The sequence below is a fragment of the Chiloscyllium plagiosum genome, chromosome 1 (genome assembly GCF_004010195.1).
Source record: "Chiloscyllium plagiosum isolate BGI_BamShark_2017 chromosome 1, ASM401019v2, whole genome shotgun sequence".
Taxonomy (NCBI): Eukaryota; Metazoa; Chordata; class Chondrichthyes; order Orectolobiformes; family Hemiscylliidae; genus Chiloscyllium; species Chiloscyllium plagiosum.
The window spans coordinates 148,511,508-148,538,864 of record NC_057710.1 but is presented as its reverse complement, the minus strand read 5'-3'; the positions used below and the strand labels follow the sequence as shown (position 1 = coordinate 148,538,864).

The window sequence follows — 27,357 nt, the reverse complement described above, 5'->3', positions numbered from 1 at the left end:
GGAGATACTCCATACTGGCGCGAAAGGAACAAACACGATCTCTGGATGAAATGAAGTGTCAGCTGCACCCAAGGGATGGTCTTGTTGAGAGAGAGAGAGAGAGATTTAAGATTGTCATCAACCTTTGTATATGTGTTATTTAATTTTTCATATTCAAATTAAAAACCCGCTTGGTCAAAAAAATAAAATGCTTGGCACAATGGCTCTGTGGTTAACACTGCTAGCCCTAACCCTAACCCTGTTCCCTCACAGCACCTGGGACCCGGGTCGATTCCAGCCTTGGGTTACTGTGTTTAATGGGAGTTTGCACCGGGGCTTTAGCTTCCTCCCGCAGTCTAAAGATGTGCAGTTTAGGTGGATTGGCCATGCCAAATTGCCCCATAGTGTTTGGGTTAGGTGGGTTAGCCAGGGTAAAGGCAAGGTTGCAGAGATAGGGTGGCGGGCTGGGTCTAGGTAGGATGTTCTTCGCAGGGTTGGTGCAGACTCGATGGCCTCTTGCTGCACTTTACGGATTCTATGATTCATTCTGAGAGTTGGTGGCCAATGCTCCATCTAGTGGCCCAATTACAAGTTATCATTGTCCGTTAGGGTAATGCACAGTAACTGTGGGTGAGATCTGTCCATTGTTTTGTTGTGAATGTGCCAATTCTCACTCATTTCAAGTTAGTTACATTTGCAAAATATCAAATGGTTTATTTACTAAAAAGAAAATGCAGTTACAAGTAGCAGGTTACAGATAACAAGTAACTGGTGAATGCTGCATCGTTGTATTTTGTTCAGGCGCCCTTCTAATTTTATACTCGATTTATTGGGTTATGTTTGCTCTTACAGCAGCAGAACTGCAAAATCAGAAAGTGACAAATCTCAAAAACAGCACTAAAGGGCTGGACTGAATATTGAAAATATAAATGATACCAAAAACATGCAGGAGCTGCTTAAAGAAAACCATGAAGTAGGAATGTCATGACAAGCTGTATGCTTCTTCAAACGTATATGTATGTATTATTTCTGTTTAGATACAATGCCTCTCTCCAGAACCTTAGGCCACTTACACAGGTTTCTCGGGGCTCAAGCTGGAACAGAGTTCAGGGGAAAAGAGCTAAGAAGCCAATGAATATCAACTCTGGTAAAGACTTCTCTTTTTAATACATTCTTTGATTGTGGTGGAAGTCGAGATTTGTGATTTACAATATGACAGTAACAAAGCAATGCTTAAATCTGTTTCTACAAACTGATATATATTAACTTGCCATTTATTTTATATATATCCATTTATAGTTTTATATCGTGATCATCAATACAAATGCAAGTAGATGATATGTAGTTTCTGATGTGTAACATTTCATTGTTACAAGGGTTCAGACTTGAATAGCAACACTGGCAAAGGTGTAGGATTATAAAGTTCTCAAACTACACTTCAAAATTATTGAATATAATTAGCATATTGATTGCTGATGGACGTTATGCAGGATCCTTCAATGAGTGATAAAACTTGTGAACTGATTGCTTTCAATTTTGTGAATATCCACAGAAATTGAATCCTCCCAGTCTAATTTGTCTGGTACCCTTTTAAACTATAAGACACCTGGCCTCTTGTATCTATTTCCATCTTTAAAGTTAAACGATGAGATTAAAATTTTATCCATCTGGTTTCCAAATCATACCTAAAAAGTAGAATTATCCACCAAATCCTTAGCCTTGTCTCTCGATCTTTATTCCACAGAAGAAAAGGCTCTAGTATCTTTCACCTCAGCTGTAAATCCTTAATTCATAGAAAATGGACACTCCCTTCCAATTGCCCGCCTTAAACTTACCAAGAAGACTAAAAGGGTGACGTTCTCTAACCAGACTCTTAATATTTTAGTCCTGTGCACAGGTGGTGTACTGTTGGATGCTCAGGGAAAAGCAGAACCTCTTTTTGGCTGCACAATGAAAAAACAAAACAATGTCATACCTCTCTGGACATGGGTTCAGAAACTATGGTGATCAGAAATTAGTTACTAAATGCATGGTCAGTTCAATGTCATGTGAATGGCAATGCTACCCCTAATGGACAGAGTTCCTATGAACTGTTTCAAAATGCCTCTTTTGACTGTTATGAGACGTTCAATGTTCCACAGGCTTGATGGACATTGCAGCTGTGTTCCTTACACTGCGTCAAAGTTCTCACATCTTTCAGTTTGAAGATAAAAATACTTTCAAAGTTCTTCCCACAGGTTTATTGATAACCCTAGCTCTGATAACTAAAGTTTCTTTGTCATTTTATTTCCCTTTGTCATCTTTTGCATCATTCTACACTGAAGTGAATTGACCATTTTACAGGCATTTCAGTCTGGGCTACAGGTATCACCTAGAACACCAAGTGTACCAAGAAGATGTTTTGTTGGTAGGTGATTCTGTTGTGCCATGCTATCATACACTCAGCCCAAAATACTGTACATAAAAGAATTGTGTATTTCACTTGGCAGAAGCTGACTTCAAGGGAGTGAAGAATTCAAGTAGTTTTGTAAATAAACCAAATCGATTACAGTCAAGCCTCCCGCCACGTCTGCAACAAACAATGGGTGCCAGGCAGCAGTGCTCCACACAGCAGTCCCCAGGTCAACAACCCAAAAAATCATCAGCTGAGTATGTAGGACGAGACGAAGACTTTCCCAAACTCTCAAAGTGAGTATCGGGGAATCTCCCTTCGCTAGTTCTTTGGGTTTCACTATACATAACAAGGAGCTTTAGTGGGAGTAGTGCATTTGATACCGTCTAAATGGATCTTAGCGAGACTTTTGATATGGTCCCATGTGCAGATTAATCATGAAAAGTTGGACCTTGGGATCCAAGGCAAAGTGGTATTCTGGATTTAAAATTAGCTCAAAGGTGGGAAGCAAAATGTAATGATTGATGAACATTTTGTGATGTGAACTCTGTTTCTATTCAGGCTATACACCAGTATGAGGACTTTTGCTTTTTGTGATGAGTGTCAATGTTTTGAATTTGAATGTAATAGGGCATGATCAATAAGTTTAAATTCAATACAAACGTTTAATGTGGTTGATGATGAAAAACGAACTTGTACACTGCAAGATATCAATGGACTAGGCATATGGTTGTAACAATGGCAATGAGATTTGGTCAGAAAAAGCCAAGTAATATGGAAGCCAAAAAGGAATAGACAATATATGGCATAATGCTGAGAAGTGTAGAGTAACAGAGGGACCTTAGAGAATATATCCTTAAGTCCTTGAACATGGCTGGACAATGGATAAGTTTGTTAAGATAACATGCAGAATGCTTCCCTTTATTGGGTGAGACTAAAATTTGGGTGGTTATGTTGGAACTTTATAAATGACAAGTTAGGCTACATCATTACAAATGCAAGTAGATGATATGTAGTTTCTGATATGTAACATTTCACTGTTACAAGGGATTGTATAGTTCTAACATGTTATAGGAAAGATTGTGTTTGCACTGGACAAGATAAATAGGGAATGTATGAGAACGTTATCTGGATGGGAGCATTTGAGGAAAGATTGGAGAAGCTAGAGTTGTTTCTTGAAAGAGAGAAGGCTGAGGGGATAAAATCTACTTTAAGTGCGTAAAATTGAGGGATCTGGATTGAATGGTTAGGAAGGCTGTATTTATCTTGGTTGAGTTGATAACGAGGAGCATAGATTTAAGAGGTTTAGAGAGGATTCAAGGGAAAGTACCCAGAAAATCTGGAACTCACTGCTTGAAAGAAAGAAGATGGGATTAGGTTGGATAAGTTGTCATCTGGTATGGTATGACCACCATCCTGTAAATACGATCCATTGGGATTGTGAAAACACAGGCTCAAAACTTTCCATTGGTCTGGGCATTTGACTTATTTCACATTTCCCTCTCTCATTGGTTTGTTAGTGCAGAACTTGAGTAGTGCTGAAAAATGACACATTTTTTGAAACTTTGCATTTTGCTTTCATTTGGACAATATGCAATAAATGCCAATGTAAATAAAACACATCTTTTTACACTGAAAATGGATAAGGCACTTTGAGGAAAATACTGACTGGTTGGAAAGCGGACTCCTGGGTAGAGATGTTGCTATGAAGAATACACCAGTTATTTGTTAATTGACAGTAAACCGCTGAGCCTTGTTTAAATTTAAACCAAACAGTTTGACTCTGATTAATTAAGGCATTGCTGAAAAATGTGTTGCTGGAAAAGCGCAGCAGGTCAGGCAGCATCAAATGAGCAGGAGAATCGACGTTTCAGGCATAAGCCCTTCTTCAGGAATGAGGAGGATGTGTCAAGCAGGTGGGCAGAGGAGATGACCTGGGGGGTGCAGTGAGAGAGGGACTCACTGAGATCCTTGTAGAGGGACGAGGAGAGCTTCTTCAAGGAAGGCATCTTTGCAAGAGGATTCGCAGTAGGTTAAAATCAACTAGGAGAAAGTGAGGACTGCAGATGCTGGAGACTAGGAGAATTAAGGCATTGCCTTGAAAAATAAGTTTGAGAATGGCAGTGACCTATTTTGTTGAGTTTAAACAGGCACAATGTATATATGTGCTCTTTTGGTGTGCAAAGAGAGCTTATTATATAAAAATATATTAAACCAGAAAGGTTTCAAATCTTCGAGTGTGTGCAAATGTGGCACATTGTGAGTGTGACTGACTATTTAAATTCTTAGTGTAATTGAATTATATAGAAAATGCTGTCCAATGATGGAATCACGTCAGTGTATAGTGGACAGTGGTTTGGGCTTTGTAAGCACATACTGTTTGGGTGCAGTTGTTACTTCTGCTTGTTGCAAACAACTTGAAGGTATATGTGATGGTGAGATGCTGTTTTGTATTGATTTTAAGCATCAGCAAGATGAGTAGTATTTATTATGATCAGCATACTGCCATTAAGCCAAAACAACAGTCTGCCAATCGCACAAATGAGTAAATGCAGTGGATGAAATTTGGGGCCAGTAGTAATGTTAAGGTGTGTAGACCGGATATCTTAATTACAGGTGAATTGACCAAACCGCGTATCCCTGGGCAGGTCACCCTGCTTCCCAAATGACAGTGGTTCTGCTTCAGCCTCTGCATGAGCTGTTTTGTTTTTGACGTGCACTGCAACTCCTGGATTTCAGCATAAATAGCCTCCCAAAATGTTGAAGTGTTGTTGCAGCCTTTAATAAGACCTTAAAAAATAGGAGCAGGGGAGGCCATCTGATCCATTGAGTCTTCTCAGCCATTCACTAAGATCATGGGTGATCTTTTCGTGGACCCAGCTCCATGTATGTACCCGCTCACCATAACACTTAATTCCTTTACTGTTCAAAAATCTTATTTGTCTTTGCCTTAAAAATATTTGGTGAGGCAGCCTCAACTGTTCTAATTGGCAGAAAATTCCACAGATTCACAATCATTTGGCTGAAGAAGTTGCTAATGAACTCGTCGTAAATCTGTTCCACCTTATTTTGAGGTTATGCCCCACTAGTTCTAGTTTCACCTGCCAGTGGAAACAACCTCCCTGTTTCCATCCTATCTATTCCTTTCATATATTTTATATATTTCTGTAAGTTTCTTTAATAGTTGTGAATTTTGTGGCATTCACCATTACTGGAGCCAAAGGATCCAAAGTAATGTGCTGGAAAAAAACAGAAGAAAATTACTATAAAAGCTACCAGGTTGTTTTAAAACTTAAGTTTTTCACCAGTATCCTTCAGGAGGGAAAGAAAACTGCTACCTGGTCAAGCCAACGCATTACTAGTTCAATAAAGTTAGCTTCTTAATTGACTACTCAGCTGCATTGCGGAAATGCTGTGACCAAGTGACTGCAGCAGACTATCAACACTGTAACAAATGAATTAGGAATAGTCTGTAATTACAATCTCACCTGTGTCTCCTAAATCCTGAAAATAAAGACAACTAAGATGAGCTTGGACATTCTCAATGTAATTTGCAATGGACACAACTCTCTAGTAGAAAATTAGCAGTATATATTCAAACTCAGTTCTTCCTGTTTCTCATTCAGATGCACACAAGTACAGTTTGGTTTAACCTGCAGTGCAGGGCTGGAGTAGGCAAAGTACAGCCGTAGTGTGTAAGATGTTAACTGACAATTTCATCTTCGAAGTGAAGAATGGATTTCTCATTGATCTTATTTATTTATTTTTTGAATAATTTGGCATATGTTATGTTCATGCATTACAAATTACTCATGGTCAGTTTTTAGAAATTATGATCCTCAAGTCCATTTGCAGTTCCTCCACTATTTAATACATTGCATAGAAGGCTTAAAGATCCATGATGTGGAATTTCATACCCATCCGAGCACAGGTCCTGACTATCAATAAGATTCCAATTTGCAGTCAACAGTGGAGCAGCAATGCTTGAAGTGAAGTGCGAGCAATCCAATGTGATAGTCACAAAGCAATTTCCAGCACTCCAAACAAAGAATCAGTGCAGTTTTACTGTTGGGACCATAAACCTTGCTTTCCTTCTCTTTGTCTCCCCCAATATTTTAACCAATGAAGTGCCTGGGAGGGGTTGTGATGAACATGCTATGGTGTACAATTTAGTTTGTAGGTGTAATAGCAGAGAAGGAGTTCATTTATCTTAAGTCCATGCTAGCTCCTTGTAGAGTAGTCCTGTCAGTCTCATTCTTTCACTCTATCTGTGAAATCCTGCAAGTTTATTTCTTCCCCATCCCTATCCAACTTCCTTTTGAAATTTTGCATTGTTTTCTATTTCTACTAGCCTGATGCCAGCAAGTTTCAGTTAATTGCGTCTCCATGTAACAAAAAAAATGTTCTGTATCTCTTGTGCAAAACTTTGAATCCGTGTCTTTCAGTTCTTGCATCATCAGCTGAGAAAGCAAGTAAGGACTTGCATTTATATCAGGATTTTTAAGACGCTTTGAAATCTCAGAGCTCCATGACCTATTAAGTACATCTAGAAGCATAGTCACTGCTTAATGCAGAAAATGCAATATCCAACTTGCTCACACCATGCTCTCACATAAGGAGAAAGTTGAAGCCAATTAGCTTTTCAAAATTCACCCTTTTTGAAATGTCTCCAGAACCTGAAACATCAAAGATTAGACTGTCAAGCTGTAAGTCTAATTTGTGAGCTCTCCCTGGGTGTGTGTTCAACTGGAACTTATTTAAGTGAAGGATTGTTGTGCTCATCTGTCGACTGAGAGTTCATTGTATTTTGTTTGTGCTATGATCCACTGTCCTCTAAAGTGTGTTCTCTCACTGCTGCAGTGGAATTTTCTTGATCCATTTTTTTCCCAGAACACAAGAACAAAATTAAGTCCAACTATATTAAAACAAATTATTTGTTTAACTATCTGATTTGTAGAAAGCATGATCGAGACTTGGAATCGAACTACACAAATTCAGAATGTCAACACCTTGCTCCTTCAGTGACGGTGGAACCAGGAGCTAATGAGGCTCAAGCCCCAGACAAAATGCATCAGAGAGCTGAGCAACCCTTTGCTGCACTGCATGTGAGTACGTTGTCTACATTTTATTTAGTTTTATGTTACTGGGATTTCAGTGTCTGTGGGTCTTCAATGTACTTGATGGGACTTAATACACTTGATGAGAAAACTGCATAATGACAGATTCCAACATTCCAAGATTCTATCTGGAGATTGGTGAGTGCTCTTTAATTTGATAATTTTTTTAAGGGAACAAAGCAATGTTATTATACCATTAAAATGTTACATTGAGGAAAATATATCGGTTATCAATAACCAAACTATATAAAATCAGTTTCTAACTATAGAGAATGGGAAGAGTTTAATGATGTGTTGGAGGGATTTGGGGGTCAGAGAATGCAGAGCAAGATAAAGGGACGAAACATATTTGGGATTAGAAGACTAAGGAGAAGTACATCAAGACTATAAAACATGGACGTGTTTCTGTAATGGAGCAACATTTGGAAAGAGTGTAATTATTCAAAGAAGGTTGCATAAAATGAGTCCTGATGAAAGAAGATTGATGAACACCAGACTCATTGTGTCATTATTTTGTCCTGCAACCCTATTCCAACATTTTTTTTTCAAAGATGCTTGGTAAATGATGTAGTTATTAAGCTAAGTAACTTTGAGTGAAGTACAGTTATGTGCTAATTGTAATTTCTTTTCTCTGATCACGGTGGCAGTAGATCGCTGAAACATGTAAGAGTCCATAAGATTAACTAAGCTTATTAATAATGTCACTTCTTCAAAGATGCTATTTATATTATGAAATGTTTTAGCCCTCCTTGACCAAATCCACACTACATGGAGTACAATACAGATAAGCAGTTCGGAGGTTAATCATGTCTAAGCAAGATTCCACCCTCCTACTCCACCATTGGACAGATCTTTAGAACTAATCATCCTCCAAAACATTTTTTAAATTGGATTCGCATCAAGGAATGACCAGTTGTGTATGTGAGCAACATATGACCTGTGAGAGGTCCATGTAGACACTCTTTCACTGATCTCCGGCAGTTAGTAGGAAGAGTAGTAGAGGCATAATGTAACCATACTTTTTATATATTGTCAGTGTCCTAAGAGGTCCTAAAGCTCTTAAAAATTAAGTGAAGCACAACAACAGCATTAACAGTGGAAGAATCTACATCCTATAGTCATATTATAGCCCAAACTTAAAACTGTGTGCATTTGTGTATGAGAGAGAGTGCTTCAGAAAGAACAATGACACTTTTCCATGATGTTGAGCATTGGATTATTATTGCCTTAGTTCTTACCATCTTAGAAATGGAGAAAATGCAACATTAGGCCATAGCATTCAAATTAATATTTGAATTTAATAAAGCATGGGGTTACGTTGAGTATGAAAGGGTCCAGTCAAGCAGCTGAACCAAGGATGGAATTGGAATGGGGACTATATTATAATATGTTTGAAGAAGGGTTGGATAAGCATTTGCTGGCTGGGGAGGTTTGATTAGTTCAGTTGACTAGAGATTGATGCAGAATTGCATCAACAACATATGTTCAATCCCTCTACTTTCTCCTTGCCTTGCTGTACAGAGTAGTGTTTCTGAAGCTATATATAGCTAATTGTCTCTTGCAAATCAAGAGAGATTTTATGCAGACTTTGTATAATTACTTGATACCTATTGGCAGGGAGAGAGTTCCATAGAATCTTTACAGTGTTGAAGTGGGCCATTCGGCCCATCAAGTACACACCAATCCTCTGAACAGCATCCTACCCAGACAAACCCCCACCAGTGCCCCTTTATCCTGTCCCTCTAACCATTAATTTCCCATGGCTAATCCACCTAACCTGCACATTCCTGGACACTGGGAAATTTAGCATGGCCAAAGGCTAAATGAGTTGATACCAATAACTGAACACCAGGCCAAAATGAATAATAGATATTAAGAGGAGCCAGATAAATATGAATACACAAATAGTAGAAAATCACTAATGGTTATGAAGGAATTTGCAGTTGACATGGCTTTTGAGAGCCAATTCATGTGCTGCATGACATGAGAGCATGGGGATTTGGAGACTGCAGGACTTGATTTCAGCAAGAATTAGGTTACATCAGTTTGGTGATTTGAAGGTTGGGGAGGTTTACAGTAGGGAGACTAGGTAGTGAGCATTAGTGAAGTTTAGCTTAATAATTGAGGGGTTTCAGTGGGGCTTCAGTGGCAGGGTCAGGCATTGTTGCATAGCTGGGGAAAGTGGAGTTGGTACAGACCAGGTGTGGAAGAAGACTTTCGTAACACTATTTTGTTTCACAAGATCCCATTGCTTGAGGAGTCGTCGATGTGTACCACAGTTCTTGTTTAGGTTCAAACTGTATCTGGAGACTCAAACATGTGACCTAAGCTGACACACCAGTGCAGTACAAAAGGAATGCTACACTGTCAGAGATAGTTCATCAATATTCAATCCTCCGACAAAAGCATGGAAGCAATCTTCAATCTGAAATCTTATATTTTTTTAGAAATAAATATTTTCGAATTCTCAATGAATTTGTAATTCAATGAGAAATAAAAGCAAAATTCTTCCTAAATCCTCCCCAGTGGCAAAAACAGGAAGGCAGATTATTATTCGAATGATGGCAGTTTAGGAAAAGGTCAGGTACAACGAGACCTGGGTGTCATGGTGGGACAATCACTGAAGGTTGGAATGCTGGTGCAGCAGGCAGTGAGGAAAGCACATTTCATGCTGGCCTTCATAGCATTTGCGATTTGAGTATAGCAATGTTTTGTTGCAATAATACAGGGCCTCGGTGAGGCCACACCTTGAGTATTGAGTGCAGTTTTGGTCTTCTAGTCTGAGGAAGGACATTCTTGTTATTGAGGGAGTCCAACAAAGGTTCACCAGACTGTTTCCCGGGATGGCAGGACTGACATGTGAAGAAAGACTGGATCGACTGGCCTTGTACTCTCTGGAATTTAGTAGAATGTGTGGGAATCTCATAGGATTTTATGTTTCTGATAGCTTAATTGTGAGAAGAATGTTCCCAATGTTGAGGAAGTCCAGAACTCGGGGTCACCGTCTAAGAATAAGGGGTAAGCTGTTCCGGACTGAAATGAGAAAGACATGGCCCTTGTGGCTAAAGAGATTAAGGGGCGTGGAGAGAAAGCGGGAGTGGGATGCTGAAATAGCACGATCAGCTGTAATTGTTACTGAATAGTGGCGCAGACCCAAAAGATTGAAGGGCCTATTTCTGCATGTATTTTCTGTGTTTCTATGTTTAATAGCAATTGATTCATGACCAACTAGAAGTTGATGCTAATACCAGAGTAAAAGAAGAGGATAACTAACGTTTTCAAGAAGAATCATGAGGTTGAGGATTGGCTGAGTTTCAGATAGCAGCAAAAAAAAATCAAAAACTCGAGATGATCAATAAGAGGATCTGAATTTTACAACCTGCACGAGACAGGAATAAGGAGGATGCCTGGTAAAATGGTGCAGAAGCACATTAGGCAGGATTTTTGGGTAATAAACACCATCAGCCAGCTCTCTGAGGGGAAGCAACCTGGTGGTTGTAAGTCAAAAGGAAAGGAATTGGGAAGGCTTGTTACATAACTAAGTAGATCAAGATTTTTAACAGGGAATTGTGATCTTACCCAGGGGCTTGCGTGAATCATGCAGAATCAGAGGTTTACCACTTTGAATTGAGGCGTTGAGACGGTCAATAGGGTCCAACAATCTGGAACTCACTGCTTGCCAGTGTAGCAGAGGCAGAAACCCCCAACATTTGGGAAGGATTTGGATGTGCCGGGAGGTAAGTTGGCAAACCTGCTTGCTCATCCATGCTAGGCTGCCCGATTTGGTGGTTTTGCAGAGGGAGAGGCCAAAGACGGTGGTTGTTCCTCAAAGGTGTTTGCAAGGTGAGAACACTCCACTGGATAGAAGATAAAGATGACTTGTAGTAAGTATGAAGTAAACGTTGCCCACACAAATTGTGGTTAGTTAACAGAGCTTTTAGTTTGTTAGAGTAAACATCCTAAAACACAACATTTTGTCGTGTAATCCATTCACCTACTGACAGGAGCTTGAGTTTCTTTCTGAAAATTGTCAGTCTCTACGGGTACCTCAACACAGGTAAAAGTTCAGGAAGTCCCACCAAGATGATGACAATCATTTTCTGATGCACTCCAATCATGTGTAGTTTGAGTACATGCAAATAGTATAATTATCAGATTAAAAATTCTGCATACTAATTTCATTTAAATGTCTGTTTTGAAGAATCCATTGGAGATTCCCCCTTGCCCTACAGCACAAAGAATGGATCCTGTCCTTCAGTCAGATATGAGCTCGTCACATCTTCCTTCATCAACACCATCATTGACTTCACCGGTGCTTTCAGTACATCCATCTGAGTCAGTCACTTGCCAATCAGCAGGTAATATGTTTAATTGGAGATTACTGATACAATTTAAAATATAGTTGCAAATTGCATGGAGTATATTGTGTGCATTTCTGGAATCCACAGTATAGGAGGGGATGTGATTGCACTGGAGAGGTTACAGAGATTATTTATCAGGATGGTTTCTAGACTGGAGGCTTTTAATTATGAAGAGAGACTAGACAGACTGAGGTTATTTTCCTAGGAGCAGAGGTGATTGAAATGTATAAAGTAGAGGGATGTGGCCAGGAGGGAACTTTTCCCCTTGCTGGAGGGATTCGGTGACCGGGGCATGGATGAAAGGGAAGGTGCAGAGAGTTTTGAGGAGATGTGAGGAAATCCCCACATCACCGAAGTAACAAATGGCTTTACAAATGTTCAAAGATAGCATTCATTTTGTAACAAGAAATACTAGCATTTTCAAAAGTTGAATATAATTGTTGTTAATGTGGTCCAGATTTATATATTAAATTTCTTAATCCCATGAGTATTGTGGAAATCTGGAACTCGTTGCCTATAAGGGTGGTAGAGGCAGAAATCCTCAACATTGAAGAAGTGTTAAGATATGTCTGAATCTGACTGTGGAGAGTTGTATATGCCAAGGTTTATAGGATATGGAAAATGGGATGAGAATAGTTAGATGATTGCAATTGCGCCAATCTGTAATATTTGTTCCAATGTAAAAATGCTTCACATTACATATTTAACCGTTATTTCACTCAGTTTTTAAGTTACCTGTCCTTACAAATTCTACCTCCCCATCTTCTGAATTATACACCTTTTAAATCAAATTATTTGTTCAGAGAAAAGTTCTCGATTTAATTTTGGGAATATTTCAGGTATACTTCATAGGTTTGTGCACTTAGAAAATTCTAGTGTGATTGCGCGTTGGAATTGATTTTTTTTTGTGTATTAAGAAACTTAATATATAAATCTGGACCACATTAATAACAATTATATTCAACTTTTGAAAATGCTAGTATTTCTTGTTACAAAATGAATGCTATCTTTGAACATTTGTAAAGTTACTTCGGTGATGTTAATAATGTCAAGGAATGTTTGCTTTCATGATAGCCCCATAGTTGGGAATCAAATGCTCAGTTATCTAACAATAAACACTTTTAAAACAATGAAGTTGAAGAATTCAGAATATGATTCACAGCTTCATTGCAATATTATTGTGTGACAGTTTTATTCTTAAGAATATTGAGGACAGCTTCTGTTGTTTGAGTGTTTGACACAGACATTCATTTCATCTTTATCTCCATCTTCAGAGATGTCCAGTCCAACTGTATCACAGCCTCAAGTGACCTCAGCATTTATAACCCCACTTTGTGCACCAATGCGTGGGGCTAATCTCCCACCAATGCCTGCAACTCACATCACAAGCTCTTACGATGATTTGTTATACCCTGGGTTTGCTGTGAATGAAAAGGGAGAGTACCTCACCAGTGCACCTGTATTTTCATACAACAAAAATGGAGCTGACCTTCCGAATGGTAAATAGCATGATCTTTTCTCAAAACTATCACAGGTTTTATTTTAATTTGTAAAATTACTGGGAATTCTTCTGTTAACCTGTATTATTCCATGGTCTTGCTGAACATGATTAACAAACACTGGTACTTTGGAATAATAATGGAACAGTCACAAATATTGCAAAATGCAAGTAATTCATTGTCTGAGGGGAAGATAGCCGGTAGAATGAAATTGTGTGCTGCACTTTCAACACCTGTGAAACTACATATTCTGTTTTTACTTCAGATTTGCAACATTTAGTATTTTCCTTTAATCTCTTTTAGTGGTGATTGTATGCCATTTTATTTTGTCAGTGTACCTGTAATTGAGCGTTTCCAAATTCATTTAATCTAGGATGTCTAGAGCCAACAAAATCCTGTCTAATTTGAACCAGTGTGTCAGACATAAAATGGCATGGCATTAACTGTTGCACTACTTAATCAAAAATTGCCTTTTCTATTCAGAAAAACACATTATATGACCTGCAATCAAATTACAGATAGACAATCCTTTATCTGAAATTCCAAAATCTGATAAGCTCTGAAATCCTAAGTTTTTTTCTCATTAATAAGGTTGTTTGGCGTGCAACGGCACACCCACTCAACCCACGTCACTCAGGTGTGACGTAGCTATATGGCCCAGCACTGGCAGGAGTTAATTCTGTCTCAGTGCTCGTAATAGTCACAGGTGGGTCTGCTGTTCGGTGATTTAAAAAAAATTTTACTATGAAAATGTCGTTTAATCCTTTGTCCGAAAAATTCCAAAACCTGAAAGACAGCTGGTCCTGAGTGATTCAGACAAAGGATTGTCTACTTGTACTTAAATTCAGAGTTATTCTACTATACCTCATCCTTCTCACTCAGAAGATCAGGGCACAGATAATAACATACTGTTACAGCTCACCCAATTCTGAAGCCTGTGTATGATGTCTCTACCCCATGAGAAATCATATAATCACGTAGAATGATATAGAACACAGAACAGTAAACTACATGAACAGACTCTCAGGTCCACTATGTCTGTGCCAACCATGATGCCATTCTAAACTAATCCATCTGTCTGCACATGGTCCGTATCTCTCTATTCTCTGCCTGTTCATGTATCTGTCGAAATGCCTCTTAAATGTTGCTATTGTATCTACTTTTCTACCAGCTCCTTTGGCAGCATGTTCCAGGCATGTACCTGCCCCTCTCAACTCCTTTAAAGTTTCACTCTTTCACCTTAAAACTATACCTCCTAATATTTGACAGTTCCATCCTGGGAAAAAGATTCTGACTATCTACCCTATCCATGCCTCTCATGATTTTATATATTTCTATCAGGTTATCTCTCAGCCTACAATGCTCTCGTGAAAACAATCTAAGTTTGACCAACTTTTCCTTTATACTTACTACACTCCAACACATCCTGGTAGGCCGACCTTGCACCCTCTCCAAAGCCTACCCATCCTTCCTACTTCAAACGTGGCCTGACTAAAGTTCTACACAGCTGCAACATGACTTGCCAATTTTTATACTCACTGCCCTGAACGTTGAAGGAAAGCATGCTATATGCCTTCCTTACCACTTTATCCACTTGTGTTGTCACTTTCTGGGGGCTATGGACTTGCACCTCAAGATCCCTTTGTATATCAGTGTTCTTAAGAGTCTTGTTGTTAACTGTATACTTTCCACTCACAATTGACCTCCTAAGATGCATCACCTCACACTCGTTCAAATTAAGCTCTACCTGCCATTTCTTCACCCAAATTTCCATCTGGTCTGTATCCTGCTGTATCCTTTGATAACTTTCACTATCCAGTACTCCAATAATTTTCATGAGAGATGTCTTTCCCCAAATAAAAACAAGCATTTCGAAGAATTAACATCTGTTCCCTATGATGGCAGCCTGTTCCAGTGGTCCACAGTTCACTGTGAACAGACCCACCTCTGACAATTCAGCAAAATCTAACATACTTCAACTTAAAATTGTGAATTGTCCTCTCTTAGTCTATTTAATTGGAACAAGCTGTCAAATTGAACATAATTTATTCCTATCATCATTTATACACTTCAGTTCAGTTGTTCCATGAGCCTTTGTTTGTTTAGGGTGCAGAGTCTCAGCTCTTTGAACCTTCATAAATGAGGTGTTTTATTATGTTAATAAGTCTCACTGCCCTCCTCTGCATCCTTTTCAAATCTCCGTGTCACCCATTATGAGTGAGACCAAGGCTAAAACCCGTACTGTGGCCTGACCAACAATTTATGCAGGGACAAAATGGTCAAGTTTGTTTTCTGATCAATTGTCCTGTAAATAAACCTCGATGCTCTATTTGCTGTTGATTTACAATTTGACCTTTGCAGCTTTAAACCTGAAGGTCTATTTCCCCGTCTATTTTAATTGATAAGTTCAAAATATAGTAGAAATAAATGTTTGCCTTTAAGACGTATTAAGAGAAACTGTGTTCTGCACATATTAAGCCTTTTAAAACTGACTAAAAATTACTTTTTAAAAATAAAATCAAACTGGCTGTTTATTTACAAGAAGTTATATTATGTGAATCAGATATTGCTCTTTCTCAACTACGGTGAAAATCCCTTTTGTATTTTCACCTGATAGTCAAAACTTGGTTTTACTGTTGCAAAACTGGCCATTTAAAATAATTCTGTTTTGCTAAGTTGTAGTTATAACAGGATTTGCACATTTGTTTAAAGAATTTGCCAGGGTTAGGAGATGTACATTGGTGTGGAGAGGTGGAACATTCTTCTGTGTTCCATGCAGGAGTCAAGTTGTGAAACGAGCAGTCTATTCATAGGTTTTCTCTGCATAGATGCTGCCTAACCTGTTGTAATACTTCCATTATTTTCTGTTTTTAGTTTATTTGAAATTTATGTTTTTGATCACTAAAGTGATACACAACACCAGGTTTAAAAATAGCCAGTTCCATAATTGCTTCCTTAACACTGTCTTAAATGTATTTTGTGAACTTGCTCTCTGATCTTCATACAAATTAGGCACATTGATAAATATAGTTTGAAGTCTTTCAGGATTATTGCACTTTTGGCAACTGTAGAAATAATAATGATTTCTACTTTGTTTTCTTGCCTTTTTTTCTTCAAATAGATAAAAGCATTCTACGTTTTTTCTACAATCTTGGTGTTAAGGTAGGCGATTTTTCTTGCCTTTTGAATAGCTGATCATGTCAGAGTATGAAAAGATTATTAACAACAGAAAGCTTGTCTTGCTGCATTGATTTACATTGTACATGGTCTTTGGTGAGAAACTTAATTACTGACCAATTGATTTTCTTAAAACTACATTCTACTATTAGATATCATGATGAACATTTTGACACACTGTAATCTATGCTCTTAAATGAAACTTATTGCTACTGTTGCTGTTTTGATGTCAAGATTTGGCATAGACGAGTTAGACCAAAGGGTCTGTTTCTTATGTATGAGTCATCTAGATTGTCTTGAGTTCATGAATATGGTCTAGTGCACCGATTCCAAGCAGTCCTGGAGAAGCTCTTCTGCTGCCTCTGACCAGCATTGTTTTACTTTCTGTTTCAGCTTCTGCTTGTAAGCTGAGAGGAGGAACACAGCTTTATGGTCTTGATTACCAGGATGAATAGAGAGCAAACGTTCCCCTTGGTTAGTCACGAGAGGGCATAGTTTTAACATAAAGAGGCGGGAGATTGAGGCAATTTAGGAAAAATCTTTTTCACTCAGCAAGTGGTGGGAATCTGCAGTGTGCTACCTGGGAAGGTAGTGGAAGTTGGAAACCTTATAATCTTTTTAAAAAAAAAATACTTGAGTACTTCAGATATTGTAACCTTCAAGGATATGGGACAAGTGCAGGAAATTGGGATTAATGCACTTTTAGTGGTGATAATGTTGGTGTAGAGTCAATGGGCTGAAGGGACTTAGCTATGCTGTATGAATCTATGATCTAATTGAATGGCAGATCGGACCTAAGGGGCTGGGTGGTCTACTTCACTTCCTGTTTTGTATGATGCTTCAATGTTTGGGGCATTTCCCATTATGGTTAGGAATTTCCTCATCTGGCAAATGCTATTTTGTGCCAAGGAGGTAGTGTGCAATCTTTGAGTGGAACAGCAGCAGCATCAGGCAAGGGGTGGAACTGGGATGTGTACGAACAGGCATAAAGCGACTGACATGATGGAGGTCTGCATGTTAACAGGAGAAAGTGAGGACTGCAGATGCTGGAGATCAGAGTCAAGAGTGTGGTGCTGGAAAAACACAGCAGGTCAGGCATCATCTGAGGAGCAGGAGAATTGACGTTTCGGGCACAAGGCCAGCTTACTGATGAAGGGCTTTCGTCTGCACATTAATAGTCTGGGAATTGCTGTATTTGAAGCCAGTGATTTATTACTTTGCATATAAATGATTTGTGCATTTTTATTATTGAAGTTCAATTTCTTTTTCCTTTCAGGCTTACAGTTTACCATTGTGGCCACCGTATTCATATCTATATCCACTGAACCAAGCTTATTTGAAAAGTTGTGGAATCTATCCAAGGAGCCCTGCACCAATATTTCACCCAAATCCTTGGTTCCATGCGACTGCTGGAGTAATGCAGAATGAGAATGTTATGAGTCCACCTCATCTATCCAGCCCTGCAGAGACCAATGCTCCTGATCATTCAGTACAGAGAGATATCAGTGATATTCACAGCCATTCACCATTGCCACAAGCTGCTACATTACTTTTGCCGCACAAAAGCAAACCAGTGCTAGACACACCAATTCCTGAGCAGTCACCTCAAAACCTTAATCCCTCGTTTCCAAGGTATTTTCCTAATTTGATAGCAGATGGAACCCAACATTCTGGCTGGAGGCCACCTGTACCACAGGCATTATTTAGCCAGCAAGCACAAATGCACGCTTTCAGTTTTCACCCAATGTATATGGCTCTGCCAAGTCATGTATTTCCATTGCAGGTAAATAATGATCAGAAGGTTGGCGCACCAGATCTAGGTGAACCAATGTCAGACAACACACAGAGATGTGAAATGGAAGAGATGGGGAGACAGCCAAAATTATTGACCAGTGCTGAAGACGACAGGCTGACTAGGAGTCAGCCTGTCATTTTTGAAGGTTCTCGATTATTGGTAAAAGCTGGTGGTGGTATTGGTGATACATATCCCTTGGTTGAGGAACAATCAGTCTCTAGCCCTGGTGAAGGATGTGCAAAGCAACACTCAACCCTTAAAAGGGATAAAGAATCAGTATTGATAGAAAAGCTAAATCCAGCACCTGATAGTGGGTTTTCTGGTGTGGACACACAATCTTTTGAGGCTCACAAAGTTGCAGGAGCTGATGCAAATGAATTAGAAGTTGCTAGTCAACATCCTGAAGCGAAATCCAGAAGCGACTTAACTTTGCAGTGCATTAGTGAATCAAATGTTGATACTGTCGCACATGATGCAGAAGTCACCCTCTTGGATCACACCTCCGAGAATAATTACAAAATGCCTGCCATGTTAAATAATAACAAACCGGTGCAGTTTTACAGTCAGACTCTGGGAAAGGAAAGACATTATGTAAAGGAAGATAGTTCTTCAGAAAGGACCGTGTACAGACGTTCTCCTTATGTTCGCAAGAAGGGCGAAAAAGAAATGAGCAGGAAAAAATGGCAAGGGAAAACGTGGGCATCAAAAACCACATGTTGCCTACCCGATAGCCATGTTAACAATAGGGATGCAGCAGATAGCATTAAAAATGAGAGCAAGTCACCAACTAAAGCTGGCAGTGTTCAGGGTGTAAACAGTGTTGCACAGAATCCGGAAATACACATAGATCTTGGTACTGACAGGCATGAAAGCAAAAATGAAAATAAACAAGAAAAAGTGAAAAACCAAAAGTTTTCTATGCGCCAAAATAGACTGGATGAAGAAACTGGTCTTGGCATCAGGAGAAATCATGATGTAAAGGAATTTCAGAATCGGATGGATGTGGAAAATGTCAGTGGAATGTCATTTGAAGGAAAGCATAGTAGTTTTAAAAAACAGAGATATAGAGCAGGGGGGAAGCCTAATCCTGCTGTTAGAAAATACTGAGTAAATTTTGGAAAGCATTGACACAGAAACAGAACCATCACATTTAAACTGATCTTACAGCTATTTTTGCAAGAATTTAAACACTCTTGTTTTACAGCAGTTACAGATTTGTTAGAATATTAAAACCAGTAGGGAGGCCATTTGGCTCATTGTGCCTCTTCAGTTTAAAATAGCAATCCAGTTTAGTCACGTACCTGAGCCTTTTGCTTGTAACCTTGCAAATAATAAGTTGTCTTAATGTATATGCTCAAATGCATTTTTGAAAGCTCCCATGGAATACTTCTACCATGTGTCAGATGATGTGGTTCTAGATTGTAATCACCCCTTACATGGGAGGGTGGGGGACCTTGCTGGTGCTTTGTTAGTTATTTTAAATGTTACCAAAAAAGAGAAAATGCTGGAAAATCTCAGCAAGTCTGGAAACACCTGTAAGGAGAGAAAAGAGCTGACGTTTCGAGTCTGACCCCTTGTCATTTTAAATGTTACCACTGGTGACTGAACCACTCTCCAGAGGGATCAGTTTGACACTTTTTTTCCTCCTCTATCAACCCCCTCCTCTCATAATTTTGGAAATCTGTGTTAGGTCTCCCCATATTGGAAGCAGGTTAATAGTGGGCGCCCTCAAAAATTGATTGTTGATGCCTCAGTTATTCGCTATTTATTAATTACTTAGATTCCTTGAGAGGGTCAAAGATACAAATTTACCAACGACAGAGATTGTAGATACATTAATTACATAAGTGAATTAAATGTGGCCAGTGGATTACATCCCATTTCAGTGTAAGATCATCTATTGTAGTCCATAAAGTAGATCAGAATAATATTTAAATGGTATAAAGTTAGGTCCAAAGTTATTTAGGGAGTCTGTGTACATGGATCACTATGTAAGGGATAAAACAAATCAAAGTGACTAATGGAATGTTACAGTACGAGAATATGAAGGGGTTAAATTTTACAATAGCTGCACAAACACCTACTTAGACATTTGGAGAGTGTGGATAGGAGTTTGGAGCAGTGGTAGGCAATATGGTACCAAATCTCCTCTCTCATTTGATCTAAAAATCAGATTATGGCCTCAACTCTACTTTCCAATTCAAGCCCTTTGATCCCTTTATCAGTCAATAATCTATCTGGCTCAGCCTTAAAGTTATTCAATGCTATGTCTCTCTGAGGAGAACTCCACACACTTTACCTTCTGAGAAACAAAAAAATCTGTTGATCTCCATCTTACGTGCAAGGGGTCTTGGTTTTGAACTGTGCTCCCTAATTTTAGTCTCTCCCATATGGAGTAACATCCTTTCAGAATCTACTTGTCAAATCCCCTCATGAACTTGTGTTTCAATAAGATCACACATATTCTTTTGAACTTTAATTTCTTTTGAGGCCTAATTTCTTTGTATTGCTGGAAATCAGAGAGTGAACCTTCTCTGCACTACTTATAATGCGTGATTTCTTAAATAGGGATAGCAAAACCAAGCTCCAGATGTGGTCTTAATGCCCAATATGATTGTAGCAAACTTCCCCACTTAAACATTCCTTCCCACTTGCAATAAACTACAAATTCCATTTGTCTTCCTAGTCATTTGCTATACTTCCTTACTAACTTTGTAAATCATGTACCAGGGCACTCAAATCCCTCAAAACTGTTTTGCTGCTATCTCTCTCCATTTAAACGGTGTACTGTTTTTCTTCTTGCCAAAACGGGCAAGTTCACATTTTCCCACATTATACTCCATCTGCTAAATTTTCTGCACACTCATTTAATCTTTCAGTATCCCTCTACAAAGTCCTTGCATCTTTCTCCTTGTTTGTCATCAGCAAATTTAGCAACCATACATTGGATCACTTCATCCAAGTCAATGAAATAGATTTTAAGTAGTTTTGATAATGACCAAAACTTACCCCTGTGGTATTCCACTGATTATATTTAGCTAACCTAAAAATGACCTATTTATTCCCGCTTTCTTTTTCCTATTGGTTAATCAATCCTCTACATCCATCTTAATAAGCTCTTTTTTGTAAAGTATGTTTTGGAAAGTCAGGTATGTCCCATCTGCTGGTTTCCTTAATGCACATACTGTTAGGTCTTTAAGGAACTGTAATAAATATGTCAACACTATTTCCCTTGCATAAAACCATGTTAACTCTGCCTGATTGTGAGTTAAGATTTTCTAAGTAGTTTATCAGAATGATCTTAATAGATTGTAGTATTTTCCCTGTGATAGATGTTAAGCTAAGTGGCCTGTAGATCTGTTTTTCTTTCTTATCCCTCCTTTCTCAAATAGGAGTTCCATTCGTTTTTTTCCCTTAGCTGATGGAACCTTATCAGAACTAAGGGAATTTGGAAAACTAAAACCACGCATCTACTCCTTGCCCTGTTGATTGTAATTGTTTTAAGTTCCTGGCATGTTATTTTTGTCTTTTACACTGAAGACAGATGCAAATAATTGTCGTTTCCTTACTTCCCATGATTTACAGCCTGGACAACCAACACACTTGGTTACTCTCTTCCTTTTTTAGAACAATACCTGTAGCAACTCTCAGTATCAGTTTGTATATTTCTGTCCAGCTTTGTTCTTATGTGTCTTCATTATTTATGTTTGCTGATTTTTTTCTTATTCATCTAATCTTGTGACCTGTCAGCAAACTTTGTGAAATTTACACTTTCATTGTGTAGTACTTTATTTTTAACTGTAGTCACAAATGCTGACTATCTTCTCCTTGTTTTCTCAAGGAAAGTATCTTTGCTCAGCGTTGTGAAATATCTCCTTAAATATCTACCACTTAATACCGAATTCACTTTAACCAGCAGTGTCCTCATACTCTTAGAATTAAGTTTAAAACACTAATCTTAGTTAGTTTTCTCTCCCTCAAGTTGAATGATGTTATGATCACTGCTCCCTGTGGACCCCTTTTATTAAGGGATCATTAAGTAATCGTGCCTCATTGCACTTTACTTTGTCTGCTGTCTGGTTCTGAATGTGCTGCTCTAAGATACCAATCCCAAAAATCCTTTGTGACCTCATCTTACAGGCTATGTTGCCAATGACATTCATTCAATCTGTATCCAAATTAAAATCATCCATGATTATCCCTGCATCTTTCTCACAAATAACATTCCCTGTAAGTTGCATTGCCATGCAGTTGTTCCTGTGGTCTACATGTCGATCAATGTACAGACACAGTTCCAAGCACTGACTTCTGGATTTTGGAGTTATCATGCAATAACATAAGAGGTCTGAGCAGGAAAAGAAATGAGGATTTGGGGCTCATTAATGTTTCCTGTACACCCCATGTTAAATGACTTTGTTTAAATGAGGATATAAAATAACAACACTGAGTCTACATGTTAATCTTTAGAACTAAGGCCGTCTTTCACTAATATACTAAATGTTGTCATCTTTAATTAACTACGCTGTACTTTTTTTGAGCCTCCTATCCTCTGAAATGTCTTGGAGCCTTGAATTTTCAGTACTTGGGCGGTCATATTGCAGTCAGTTCTCTGCAATATGACATATTTCAATTTGAACTGACCATTGGTTTTCTCCTTGTCTTACCTCTTTATCTATTTTGTACAATTCTTCTGTTTCTCTTTGTGCTGCCCAGTTTTCAACTGCATTCTGTATCTGACATTTGTCCTAAATCTCTGTCCAGTTTTATTTTACTCTTATTTTTGTCATCTAGATGGCCCATCTTTTCCCCCTTACTGGCTGCAGTAATCTATTTCTATCCTGAAAGCCTTGTTTTAATGCTCTTTTTCTAGCTTTTGTTTGTTACCAGCCCAATATGTAAATTTTAGTAACTGATATTAATACTGTTAGAGTTCTCAAGAAGGATATATATGTGAGGCATAAAACTCAACAGGCTGGCTTTGGAGTACAGGTGCACTTTTATCTGAAATCAAAAGACCTACCATAATGATAGGCCTCTTTCTTTCTTTCTTTTCCCAATAATGACTCCAACAGTTCTATTGTGAGGAAAGAAAGTGATACATGTGATAAACTATGAGGTTAAGTAATTTTTGTTTGTTTGTCTCGTATTTATTTCTTAAATTTTGAAGAGCAACGTCTTTTTTAAAACTTTAGATCAAAGAAATGTGCAAAAGGTGAAAGAACAAGACAAAAAAAATCCCTGGCCACAGTTCTGTCACCTTAAGAGGAATCGTTAACTTTATTAAGTTGTGTCAAGTGTCTGATGTTGAAAAATAAAGTGTATATTATTTAGAACCTGTATACTGAATAGTTGAACTTAACTGTTTGAAACAATGTGAAAATACTTTTAAGAGATATTGTAGAAACTCAGCAGGCCTGGCAGCATCTGTGGAGAGAGAAGCTGAGTTAACATTTCAAGTCCAATATATTGTTAAATTTTGAAGTAATCCTATTGGATTCAAAGCATGTTTCTCTCTATAGATGCTGCTGGACTTGCTGTGTTTCTCCACATTTTGTCGGTTTCAGATTCCTAGCATCTACAGTATTTTGCTTTAATTCACATTGTTTGGCTTTTTATGGTTACTGTACTTTGCATGTTACTTAGTTCCAGATAATTTCAAAATTCTAGTCCTGATATGGTAATTTTATATTGTACATATATTTGGATAGGCAGAAACGCAATAGCCTGTTTGATTTCCATTAAATTGTCGATATAAACAGTGAGAGGGGTAATGGTTTGAGATTTAGGGTTTAATTGTGACCACTGATCAGTTAAAATCTGGACTTAAGTTTATTATCGGTAATAGCTTATAAATTTGTCCAGACAAAACACAAATGTCATATGATTAACAAACTAACAGGTTTTTAGCACAATAACAAAATTCTCCTTTCAAGTGAATACAGAGTACCTAACATGTGAAAGAAGAAATTATAGGACATTGTCATTTAAAGGAGATTTGCACTATATATTGTGGTTCGTGAATTTTATATTGCTCATACTTTTAAATCCAAGGTCTTATTTTGAATACTCTCCTCTCCTATTGCAACTGTCCTGATTTCTCACTTTAAAAACATTCACTTTTGTTTCCTTTGCAACAATCAGTGGAGATTTGTGGTAACAGTTGTAAAATTATTATAAGATTCTCAAGTGTTAACTTTTGCTTAGTGTCTACCACTTTTGTCAAGTCCTACTATGTGCCTTTGCATTGGGCTGCCTAGACCTACCTCAGATAACTTGGTACTGTTTAGTTTATGCCTTTTCTCTGCTTTAATATTTACATTGAATGTTGTATATTTCTGATTAATGCCCACAAGATTTGTTGACATATTTATTTTAAAATCACTGGCATAATCTAACAGCCCATGGGAGTGCTTCTATGCTGCAGTATTTCAATCAGATTTGAACATCTTCTCCCTTTTGTAGCAGTTACTTCATTACTTTGGTTATACTGTGTGTATAAAGCTTAAACAAATGAGGATAGAATGAAAATATCTAATTTTTAAAAATATAGTCTAATTATTTGAATGAAGTTCAATCTCTCAGAACTCCTGGCTTACCTTAGTCTTTGCTTCTTTTGGTATGTTGTCACAAGGAACTTTGATGCTGGTGTCTTACAAATGGTATTGATCTCTGCTCCGAGATCTAAAGGCGTTAGGAACAGATTGTGTACACAGTAGTGTAATGGGTGAAAAAGAATCAACTGATCAAAGCAGCTGGACAATGATTCAAAATGGTAGGTCCAACACTGAACTTGGAAGACAGTACACTTGTGCACATGGAGCACCCACTATGATTTCTTGTAAAACACTTGTTGACTCTCAAGCTTTTGCAATAAAATATTTTGTATGGTATTAAGTGGTCAGTGCGGTGAATATTCCATCACAGCTCTGACTTGAATGTTGTAGTTGATAATGGGGAAAAGTTTGAGTTCAAAAGAGTTGAGTGATTTATCACTGATTTTTCTGTGCTGTTCTTGTAATCACTGGATCCATGTCACTGGTACCAGTAAAAGCCTGGGCAAGAAAGTTGCACTTTATCAGCTAAAACATTAACTGGCAAATAGTAAAAATTAATTTTTAAATTCAAAATATTGTAAAGCAAACTTTGTCCATATGTTGTCCAGAGATGGACCTTTATTTGGTTTCTTTTGACAAATTTTTAAAAGTTTGACTGCAGCTTTTCACTATCCTGTGTACCCTGTAAACTTTTCTCAGATACTGTGCAATATAACCAAAGACATTTATGGCACAAAGAGGCCATTTGGATTAATTGTAACTGTTCCAACTATACTATGCTCTTTCATAGCCATGCATTATCTTCTGGTAGAGATTGCAATGCCTTTGAACTGAAAGCTATTACATTCATGAAGTGACTGTCTCAACTGACCTATTCTAAATATTGACTTTACATTCTATTTTACAAAAAGTTTCCTTTTGTGTACAGAAATGAAAACAAACCCTTTACTATTAACAACTTGTAATTCAAGTAGAAAAGAAGTCAGGTCAGACAGTATATGTAGAATGATTAAATAAAATATTCATGATTGAACAACCAAAGTTATTTTTACTCCTCCCTTTTCCTTAGCATAATTCTGATAAAGTTTATCAACTTGAAATATCAACTTTCTACAGATGCTGTCTAGCTTGTTTGCTAGTATCCACAGTATTTTGCTTTTGTAATTAAGTCGTATCTTTAAAAATCCCAGGACATGTTAGTGTAACTTGTCATGTGACTGTGGGATATTAGAGCAGGCAACCAGGTATTTGATCAGTGATAAATCCTGCAGATCATCTTTGAAGAGGGAAGAACGGTCAAGAAGTTAGGGAAGAAATTCCAGAATTTGAGGCATTACAGTTGAAGGGACAAATTTCAGTGGTTGAATGATAAATCAGTGATCAAGCAGATAGAATGCAGGCACACACATCTTTGAAGGTTGTTGGACAGGAGATTAGAAATAGGGACAATTTCAAATCAAGGGATTTAAAAATAAAGATGAGAATTTCAAAACAAACGTATTGCCTAACTGGATGTCAGTATAACCTGGCACATTCAAATGTATCAGTGTAACCAGTTTACAATAAGTGTTGTAACCTTTTTATTGAAAAATGATTTGAAGTTAAATTGCTAATTGTGTTACATATCTTGACAGGGATTATACATTGCACTGGCACTTGTTAACATCAGGAAACCATTCACAATGTAATCATATGAGACAATGGAGATGTTTTAATTATGGTTATGCAATAAGACTATTACTGGAATGTCCAAATCAGGTGTTGAATCATTTCTCCCGTTTTAATGGGAGGATTGTGTCTACATATTTTTTCCCTGTTATCAACAAAAACACTGTTGGTTGCTCAATAGCCAAGTTACTTAAGACCTATATTCATTTATATTGGATTGTTTATTTACTTCTGAGAATGTGTTAATTGCAATGTGCTGATCTTAGTAGAGTATGTTTTACTGTGTAATGCATTAAGGGATGCAATATAATCTGAACTAGACTGGACTGTTTTATTTGGTTGTAAACTTTAACTGTTTTGTATCTTTTCTATTTTTCAGTGTGTAGTTCACATTGGTTGTGGAAATATGCTTCATTATTTTGTATTTATCTTAAGTACTTGTGAACAAAACATTAAAAACTGGTGCCTTGCATAGTAAATTAAGTGTGTGTCCTAGATTATGATACTCATTGCTCTTTAAGATAGTAAACAAGGGCAAGGAAGAGGTAAAAAGGATTTGATATGAACACAAATCAGTTGGACAGGAATTTACCCATTAATTGACTATCACTTTGGAAATGCTTGTTAATGTTTAACACCCTTCACAAGTCAACTGTCGAGTTAGGAATAGGGTTTTTACTATTCTTTTCCCCCCGCTCAAGACCTCCCATGAGTTTGCTATGGCTGTAGGGTCCACTGGTGGCTGGATGGCAGAAAGGAGTCCTGAATCTCATGGTTGTGATGGCACCAGCCTTTAAACTGCTCAAAGATAACAT

At 37.9% G+C, this 27,357-nt stretch overlaps 1 protein-coding gene across 1 annotated transcript in view; it reads left to right on the top strand.

The window, feature by feature from the left end:
• Nucleotides 1–27,021, top strand: part of otud4 (OTU deubiquitinase 4) — a 110,993-nt gene extending 83,972 nt beyond the window's left edge. Inside the window, exons 12-18 of the mRNA XM_043699024.1 lie at nt 1,017–1,126; nt 2,469–2,667; nt 7,329–7,476; nt 11,690–11,846; nt 13,124–13,348; nt 16,470–16,510; nt 17,802–27,021. Of these exons, the coding sequence (XP_043554959.1) occupies nt 1,017–1,126; nt 2,469–2,667; nt 7,329–7,476; nt 11,690–11,846; nt 13,124–13,348; nt 16,470–16,510; nt 17,802–19,427 (2,506 nt within the window). The 3' untranslated portion in view covers nt 19,428–27,021. The remainder of the gene's footprint in view (nt 1–1,016; nt 1,127–2,468; nt 2,668–7,328; nt 7,477–11,689; nt 11,847–13,123; nt 13,349–16,469; nt 16,511–17,801) is intronic.
• Nucleotides 27,022–27,357: the final 336 nt, after the last annotated feature.